This window comes from Pinus tabuliformis, chromosome X (assembly GCF_031772625.1).
Source record: "Pinus tabuliformis cultivar Carrire ecotype Pingquan chromosome X, CPIR1, whole genome shotgun sequence".
Taxonomy (NCBI): domain Eukaryota; kingdom Viridiplantae; phylum Streptophyta; class Pinopsida; order Pinales; family Pinaceae; genus Pinus; species Pinus tabuliformis.
The window spans coordinates 406,458,378-406,467,997 of record NC_142308.1 but is presented as its reverse complement, the minus strand read 5'-3'; the positions used below and the strand labels follow the sequence as shown (position 1 = coordinate 406,467,997).

Sequence of the window (9,620 nt, the reverse complement as noted above, 5' to 3'; positions counted from 1 at the left end):
TCAATAACTTATCATAATTAGTGATTACACCTGTAATGATATCAATAATCTAATGCGCTTTCATATTCAATTAAAAAAAATCTGCTAATTTCGAATAATGAAAACAAAAGAAATGTTTCTGTTTTTTCAGTTGGTAAACCATTTGAATAATTTCATTATAAAATTACTTTCAAGTCCAACTATGCAGCCGTTACTTGTAAAAATATAGAAATAAACTAGATCAACGCCCCTGTATGGACTCCATTAACAAAAAAATTAATTCAGTGTGAAGTTCGATCACGATGGATTCGATCCATGATAATGGAATGAGGAAAACCCAGTCATCCGGACCCTTCGATTATCTGAACTAAATCATCCCGCCCCTTCAATTATTTGGACTAAAGCACCCCGACATGCCGGCAAATACCAAATGCTATCCGTATTGTGGTGGAGACCCCAAACCCCAAAAAAACCTTACCAGATTTCAATGTATGAGGCCTAATTATGGCCAAATTGACGTTGAATTCCTCTGTTGTTGCCTTGAATTTTTCCTGTATTGTATGCAAGCTCGTTTTAAAAAGTTCAATGACCACCTCCATGGCATCGACAATGGCCATCCTCCTTATTTTTCGAGGAAGCCAACTAATGTATCCACACGCCGACCAGCTGCCCAGGCCATTCAAGGTGCGAATCCCGAAATTGATCCCCGCTCCAGCAATTAATCCCCGCGGATGTACATGGGTTCTCGCAATTCTTTGGCTCCTTCCTTTCACAATTGAAGTCACGAAGCTTACACATAATCGGATAACCACTAATGTGAAACAACCCATATTCAAATTCCCTGGTTCCCTCGGACGACTGCACCAAATGCCAATTGGCGCAGCTATAAAAACCCTCCCATGGGATGCTAGAATTCTATAATTGAAGGCGTCTCATAACTGCTTTTCTGGTATCGCGCCGTTTTAAGTGTCCTTCGTGCTCGGTGCTCTCAGAAGGCAGCAACAATCTAATTCAAGGCTCTCCCTGCCTTCGTGAGTGCCCAATTACCGGTTGGGTATTATTATCATTATTCTCACATGGGTAAGAATGGCAGCATGACATGGGTAGAAGAGGTGAAGAAAATGGAAATGAACCACGCTTCCCTGAAAGAACAGTATGTGAAGCTCCAAAAGGTATGCATATTTTGGATTTAAGCAATTGTGTCCGCTCTAAAACCCGAATCTCGCATTGCCAGACCAGCAATATGTGATTTCTGTTTTCTTCTGTACATGGTTTTGTGACTTGTTTGTTTTTTTGGCATTTTCAATGTGTTTCAGCATGTTAGGGCGATGAGAAGAAAATTGGTGAGAAACAAGGATAAGAAGAAGTGGTTGCATGCAGTAGTCAGGTGTGTGGGTCTTTTCCTTTGATGGTATTCTTGTTGTCTTTTCTACTTTTTCTCAAAGGGCGTGGCATCTATTGATATAGTGCAGGGCATCAATGGATATGGGTTTAAGCATGTTCTTTAGGCTGGTTTCTCTGTTGCTATGACTGAATATCCCAGGAAACAGTTACTTTCGTGACTGAAAATTGTTTTAGTTTAGGAATCGTGGTTTCTGTTAGTATCATGATAGATTGAATTTTGTGTTTCATTTTGGAGCATTATGCTTTGGAGTATTTAGGTTCTGAAAATTGCTTTGGTTTAGGAATTGTGGTTTCCGTTAGTATCATGATAGATTGAATTTTGTGTTTCATTTTGGAGCATTATGCTTTGGAGTATTTAGGTTCTGAAAATTGCTCTAGTTTAGGAATTGTGGTTTCTGTTAGTATCAAGATAGATTGAATTTTGTGTTTCATTTTGGAGCATTATGCTTTGGAGTATTTAGGTTCTGAAAATTGCTTTAGTTTAGAAATTGTGGTTTCTGTTAGTATCATGATAGATTGAATTTTGTGTTTCATTTTGGAGCATTATGCTCTGGAGTATTTAGGTTTTTAGTCTTTTAAGTTTTACCATCACGCTGTACATCTGTTGCAAGCAGAAATGGACTAATGAACTACTTTATCATTGCACTCTCTGCCAAACGCATTTTATTTCAGGTTTGTTTCAGTAACAGTTGAATCTTTTAGGAGAGGGTGATTTAGGAGTGCTCTTTGCAGTTGAGACCATAATATGCAATGCATTGGCATGTATGCAGTGGTGGATTGATGGGCTTTTGGTACCCCATTTTATTTTGCATGTCTGTGTTGTGTGTTGTCTTCTTCAGCATAATGTGATTCAATGTTTATCACATGGCGCTAGAATCCCTATAAGCAAAACTGTAAGTACATTTACTGTGAGAATCAAATATTCACAAGTAGTCGATCCATGTCTACCAAGCCAGATTCAGACCACAAAAGCAACCAAAATGTAGATGGCTAATGTTTATGCAGTTAAATTTATGTCCTTAGCATCTGTAGCTTAAGTTCAAAAGACTTGGGATTTAGCTGGAATGTTTAGTTTTCACTGGGCATATCTAATTTGAAGAACTTGGTCGTTTCATGTCCTAATTAAACCCAAGCCCCCAATCTCATATCAGAAGAACTTGGTCATTTCATGTCCTAATTAAACCTATGCTCCCAATCTCACTTAAATGATATGGTACTCTCAAATGGACAATGCAGTGTTGGAGTTAGCAGACGTTGGCTTTTTTAATACCCAAATATCCGCAAATCCTGTGTTTTGATTTTATCCTTATATTTGTGATAAGGGTAAAATCTAAAGCTTTTACTTCCTACCACAGTATGAATTGGTTCCAGCAAGTATGAATTTGGTTGGGTGCCTATGTTTCTATACATTTCCTATTGTGGAAGAATGTTAGACTTTGCAATGCCATAATAACGCCAAAACGTTGATCTTGATTGGATTCTGATATTTTTGAAAAAATGAACAATTTTAAGTATTGTTAATCGATAGATTTTATATCAAATTGTGAATTGATTTTAATGAGAATGAAATAGGTTGGATCCATATCAATTGGTTTAGGTTCCTTTATGCGAAAAGGCTATGATATTGTGAATATGTTAGGTGGATTGTAAATTATAATATTGTATTCATATAGTTTATAATTTTGTGCTATTCATATAGTTTATAATTTTGTGCAATAACTGTGGAATAAAAGTTATAACAGTTCTGTATGTCCTTTGTTATGAAACTTGTTTAGATGTATAATATAAAAGTTTCTTGAGTATTTTCTTTGAACATCATGTTTTTCAATGCTTGATCAAAGTTTTTTTTGTGTTTGTGAAACTCTTTCATCTTTCACAAATGTTGCTTTTGACAATTGATTTAAGGTTTTTCAAATGTTTTCCAATCAAATGATAAATGATGCTTGCATTCCAGATTTTTGCGGGGCAAATACAAAAAGTTTACAGAAAAGAATCACGAGAAAACAACAGATCCATTGGTATTCCCAGAATATGGAGCTAATGTTCATTCAGTTTACAGAAGACCCAAAGAACCAACTGAAGTTTTAGCTATTGAAGATGAGCCTGCAAGTCGTGAATTGACTGGGATACATGCATTGCCATTGATGTCAACAGTTCACTGTACCTCCCCTGAAATGGTAAGACTTAATTTAAACATATTTTTCGAATTGTTTAACACAACCTTTATTTCCATGGATTGGAATGTGATGATAATCGATTCTCATTGTGATTTTCAGACTAGACCACAACATTCACCTATGGGGATCATGCCAGCTGTTGCAGTGCCTCATACTTCATTTGTCACGCCTGTTACTGAACTTGCTAACAAAAAGGGAGATCTTAAAAAAAATGGGTTTGTTAGTGCTCGGAAGCCACCCAAAGTTAAAAATGGCCAAAATAGGAAAAACAAAACAGATCTATTGATATCCCCAGAATACAGTGCTAAAAGCATTATCATTTCCAGAGGACCCATTGAACCAATTGAAGCGCCGACTATTGAAGACAAGTCTGCAAGACATGAATTAACTGGGATGCAAATGTTGTCTTCGAAAAGTGTTTGTTCCTTGCCTGAAATGGTGAGACTTTGTGAAAACATATATATCTAATTGTTCATGCAACTATTAATGCTGTTCACTGGAATGCGATGCTAACTGTTTTATTCTCTTATCTTTATATGTTCAGATTGGACGACAGTCTTCACCTAAGAGGATAATGCCTCATTTCAAAGTGCCTCGTGGTTCATTTTTCGCACCTGCTGTTGTAGACAACCAAAATGAGAAAGTCAAAGCAGATCCCTTGGTATCCCCAGAATTGAGTGCTAAAATCATTTCCATTTCTAGACGACCCAAAGGATCTACTAAAGGGCTTGCTACTAAAGACGAGTCTGCAAGACATGAATTGATTGGGATGCATCATAGTTCTTTGATCACACCTTCTGTAGAACCAGCCAACAAGAAGAGACGTCTTGAAAACAATGGACTAACTGGTGCTCAGAAGCCACCTAAAGTTAACAGCGGTAGAAATAGGAAGGTCAAACCAGATCCATCAGTACCAAAATTTGCTGCTAAAAGAATTTGTATTCCCACAGAGCCAAAAGAATCAACTGAAGCACTGGCTATTGAAGACAAACCTGCAAGATATGAATTGACTGGCATGCAACAACCATTGTCAACATATAACTGTACCTTGCCTATAATGGTAAGATTTCATGCAGTGTTGCATAATGCAAATATTTTTATGTAACTGTATGACACAGGCTCACAGCCTTTAAGTCTGTTGACTGGAATAGGATGCTAACTTGTTTGGTCTGTTATGTTGATGTTTAGACTGGACAACAACCATCAGCTATGAGGGTAATGAGAGGTTCCACAGTACCTGCTGGGTCCGGCGTCACACGTGTTGAACCAGCTAACAAAAAGAGACCTCTTCAAAATAATGGACTTGTTGGTGCTCAGAAGCCATCTAATGTTGAAGACAACTGGAATAAGAAAATCAAAGCAGCTCCAGGGGTATCACTAGATTGTGGTGCTGAAACTCCTATTTCCGGAGAACCTAAGGAATCAACTGAAGCACTGCCTATTGAAGACAGGCCTGCAAAACATGAATTGACTGGTCTGCAGCTATTTTCGTCATCAAATGCTTGTACCTCACCTGAAATGGTAAGACTACATGCAAACATCTTTATCTATCTATTTAACACATCTTTTATTTCTGTTGACTGAAATGTGATGCTGACTGTTTTATTCTTTGATGTTGATATGTTCAGACTGGATTACTGCCTTCAGCTACGTGGGCGATGCCACCTTTCACAGTGCCTCAGGGTTTCGTGGTCCCAACTGTTGTCAGGAAGAGGCAAAACAATGGACTAGTCAACGCCCAGAAGCCATCTGAAGTTAAAGGCCGACAAAGAAAGAAAACCAAAGGCAGCCCACAAAAGCCCATCTCACTTACAGAGGAAAAGGGTCCGGGAAGTTTTTGGGTCTGATAATAATCCAGGAAATGCCATTTTTCACCACCCAGATTCCATCAATCTGTCTTTTTCGAGCAGCTTCAAGGCACTCCAAGCGAATCCTTTGGGAGATTAGAATTCTCTAGAATTGTCTCTAACTGCATTTGAATTCATCAATAATGTTGTGCTTATTTGCACAACATTATTGGGATATCCTTTTATTCAGTTCTCTAGTTGTACAGACTCCAGAGTTCATCAATAATGTTGTGCTTAATTGCACTGGAAGATTTATACAATGCAAATTCTTTTGAAACAGAGATCTGTTGAAATTGTAATTTCAACTGCCGTAACAGTTGAACAGTCCCGCGTCACTTATTTCCGGAAAACCACCTGTTTTATATCGCACCACCTTTTGCCGATTGTGGTATTTGTCAGGAGGGCTCCGATCACTCCGACTAGCTGACACGCGGCCGTAGTACGTTGCCAAAACCACCCATCCCTTGGAACGTAAAGTTCGTGTAAAAGGGGCTCCCGGGGAATTAATGATACCCGTTCGATTAAATCAACGGACCTGCATGATGTGAACTTGCGTGGAGTAAAATTTTGGTTTTGCCGCCGATTTTATTAGTAAGGCATTTAATGAATATTTACTATGGTCGTAAATATAGGTAAAAGGCTTTAGTTTATTATGTACAGGAAGTATGGGATGAGTAAAAGAAAGGTATGGGCATATTTTTTTTATTGTTAAAAATATATGCAATATGTAAAGAGTAATGTTTTTTTTGTTGACTTTGTATTAGCAATGAAACACATAGCAGTGCGAGAGAAAAAAAAAGGGAGGGCAGGGTTAATTTTTCCCAGTGAAGACATATTTGAAATATGCAGCAGCGCATATGAATGAGGAAATATTTACACAGCAGTGTAAATATATATTGCAGAGATAGTGTTGAAATGCAATGTTTTTTTTATGAAATGTAAAAACGCAGCAGCGTAAAGGAGTTTTTTTTGTTGAATGTAAAATGTGAAGGAATTACATTTACAACAGTAAATGTAAGAAATGTTTCATTTTACAGCAGTGTGTTAATTTTCATGAAACAGAGTATTACTCTCTGTTGCAGAGACAGAGTAAATTTTTTTTGAAGCTAGTGTAATCCCTCTGATAAGAGGAAGATCTTTTGTATCAGGCATTTTATTAATGAACACAAGTTTTATTTGTATGTGTAAAACTCTGTTTGCTCAGAATTTTTTTTTTTTGGGTGTTAAGATCCTGGAGCAAAACAGAGCATTGTCTCTGTGTTCAGTTTATTTGTTTTTGGAATTTTACCAGAAAAATTCCCAACAGTGGTATCAGAGCTTGTCCAAGCTCTTTGAAGGTGTCAAAGAAGCTGAAGGGAAGGATTTCTTGCTGCAACAGCTTCTCCAGCAGTGTGAAGACTCAGTCAAGAAAGGATCCAGGTATTTCTCAAAGTTTTTTGTGTAGCCATTAAAGACAGTCAGTCTTTTTTTTAAATACACAGTCAAATATTTGAAGCATAGCTGAGAGTGCAAGGAATGGCTGGCTCCAACACTAGCATGGGTATTTTTAATACTCAGCTTCCACAGTTTAATGGGAAAAACTATGACTATTGGGCAATAACCATGAGAGCCCTATTTGCCTCACAAGATTTATGGGAACTAGTTGAAGATGGATTTGAAGAACCAGCAGATGAAGAAGAGTTTAATAACTTGACACAGGCAGAGAAAGATCTATTGAAGAGCTATAAGAAGAAGGACTCAAAAGCCCTTGTATTTTTGTATCAAGCAGTGCATGAGAGTGTGTTTCCAAGGATAGCAGCAGCCAAGACATCCAAAGAAGCATGGCAAACTCTCAAGACAGCCTATCAAGGCATGGAGAAAGTGAAGACAGCGAAACTACAGTTGCTGAGGAGAGATTTTGAGAATCTGTGCATGAAGGAGTCAGACAATATTGACTCATTCTTCACACGTGATCGGTCTGGTCACACAAATAAGGACTCATGGAGAAGTTCTTGAAGAAAAGAGGATTGTGGAGAAAATATTGAGGGTCCTACCCTCAAAGTTTGATGTGATTGTCACCATCATAGAAGAGACAAAGGATCTCTCAAACTTTTCAGTTGATGAACTTCATGCATCACTGATAACACATGAGTAGAGGTTGAGTAGAAATGAAAACTCATCTCTAGAGCAAGCCTTCAAGACCCAGATGTCCTTTGAAAGAGGAAGATATCAAGGCAGAGGAAACAAGAGAGGAAGAGGCAGAAGCCAAAATAGAGGTGGAAGAACAGTCCAGCGAATGTTCAAGGAAGAGGCAGCAATCCAAATCAGAACCAAGGGCAAGGCAGCAGCCAACAAAGTGGACAACATCATGCTCAAGGACAAAGGTATGAAAAATCCAATGTCCAATGTTATTATTGTAAGAAATATGGGCATTATGCAAATGAATGTAGGAAGAAGCAACATAATATAAATAATAGATCTAGTGCAAATATCACTAGAGAAAATATCAGCCAAGATAATGTCCTTTTAGGTTGTAACATGGCTGAAACAAACAGTGAAGATATATGGTTTCTAGATTCCGGTTGTAGTAACCATATGACAGGAAACATAGCCTTGTTTTCCAATTTAGATCAGAATGTGAAGTCACAAGTCACACTTGAGACTGATAGTAAAGTTTCTGTTATGGGAAAAGGAGATGTAAAAATATTTACAAAGAAAGGTGAGAATAAAACCATAGCAAATGTCTATTATGTTCCTGACATGAGATGTAACCTCTTAAGTATTGGACAGCTTGTTCAAAAAGGTTACAATGTTTTCTTTGTGAATGATGTATGCACCATCATGGATAGAGCACCCAGCAAAAGATGCATTGCTGAAGTGAAGATGACAAGGAACATGATGTTCCCTCTCAGGATAAAGGCAGATTTGAAAATAAAGAAGTAATAGCAGCAGTGACACAAGAGGCTTTCCAAAGCGTACCAAAGGATGGAAATTGGTTGTGGCATTTGAGATTTGGACATCTCAACTTTGGAGGTCTTAACTTGTTGAGTAGAAAAGGAATGGTAAGAGGATTACCATTGATAGAGAAACCGGACAACCTTTGTGAAGGTTGTATCTTGGGGAAACAACACAGAGAAAGTTTTCCATCAGGGAAAAGCATAAGGGCAAAAGCACCCTTAGAGATTGTCCACTCAGACTTATGTGGACCAATGCAAACTCCATCACTAGCAGGCAGCCAATATTTTCTAACATTCATTGATGATTTCACCAGAAAGACTTGGGTTTATTTCCTGAAGAACAAAAGTGAAGTGTTTGAAAAATTTCGGAATTTCAAAGCACTCGTGGAAAACCAAAGCGGGCTGCACATCAAAGTTCTGAGAATTGATAGAGGAGGTGAGTATATCTCCAAGGAATTTCTATGGTTTTGTAGAGAAAATGGAATTCATAAGCAGTTTACAGCTAGGTACACCCCGCAGCAAAATGGAGTTGTCGAGAGGAAGAATAGGACCATCATGGATATGGCGAGGAGTATGCTAAAGGCAAAACATTTGCTAAATGATTATTGGGCTGAAGTTGTACACTGTGCAGTATACATTTTGAATAGGTGCCCTACAAAAGCAGTGATGAACAAAGTGCCGGAAGAAGCATGAAGTGGGAGAAAGCAAGGAATCACCCACATGAAAGTTTTTGGATGTGTGGCTTATGCACACATTCCAGATCAGCTAAGGAAGAAGTTGGACAGCAAATGGGAGAAATGTATTTTCATTGGATACAATGAGGAATCCAAAGCTTACAGGTTGTATATCCCATCTACCAAGAAGTTTTTTGTGAGCAGAGATGTTCAGTTCATTGAGGAGGAAGCTTGGGATGGAAGCATAGAGAAAACAGTGAATGTTAAAAACTGTTTGTCTCATGATGAAAATGATGATGAGATCGCTGAAATACATCCCCAAACTGCAGCGCCAACACAAGGACAGCAAGGGACACCCTTGAGGAGAAATGAAAGTGCTCCAAGCACACCACAAGGAGGAAATTCAAGTGCTTTTTCAAGCACTTGTACACCAAATGAAAGAGGCAAGAAGTTCAGAAATTTAAGTGATATTTATGAGCAAGAGGCAGCAAATGAAGGTATGAATGCTTTGTTTGCATTATATTGTCATGTTGATGACCCTATTCATTTCGAAGAAGCAATTAAGGATAGGAAATGGATAGAAGCTGTTAGCGCTTGAAATTT

General features: G+C 38.1%; 1 protein-coding gene across 1 annotated transcript; it reads left to right on the top strand.

Annotated features, from left to right (window-relative positions):
• Window positions 1-218: 218 nt before the first annotated feature.
• LOC149140239 (uncharacterized) lies at window positions 219-6,411 on the top strand. The gene is made up of 7 exons (XM_089447796.1): window positions 219-1,151; window positions 1,296-1,366; window positions 3,338-3,560; window positions 3,660-3,998; window positions 4,105-4,620; window positions 4,749-5,081; window positions 5,189-6,411. The coding sequence occupies exons 1-7, from the start codon at window positions 1,056-1,058 to the stop codon at window positions 5,405-5,407; spliced, it is 1,797 nt and encodes a 598-aa protein (XP_089303922.1). The 5' UTR covers window positions 219-1,055; the 3' UTR covers window positions 5,408-6,411.
• The last annotated feature ends 3,209 nt before the right edge of the window (window positions 6,412-9,620 follow it).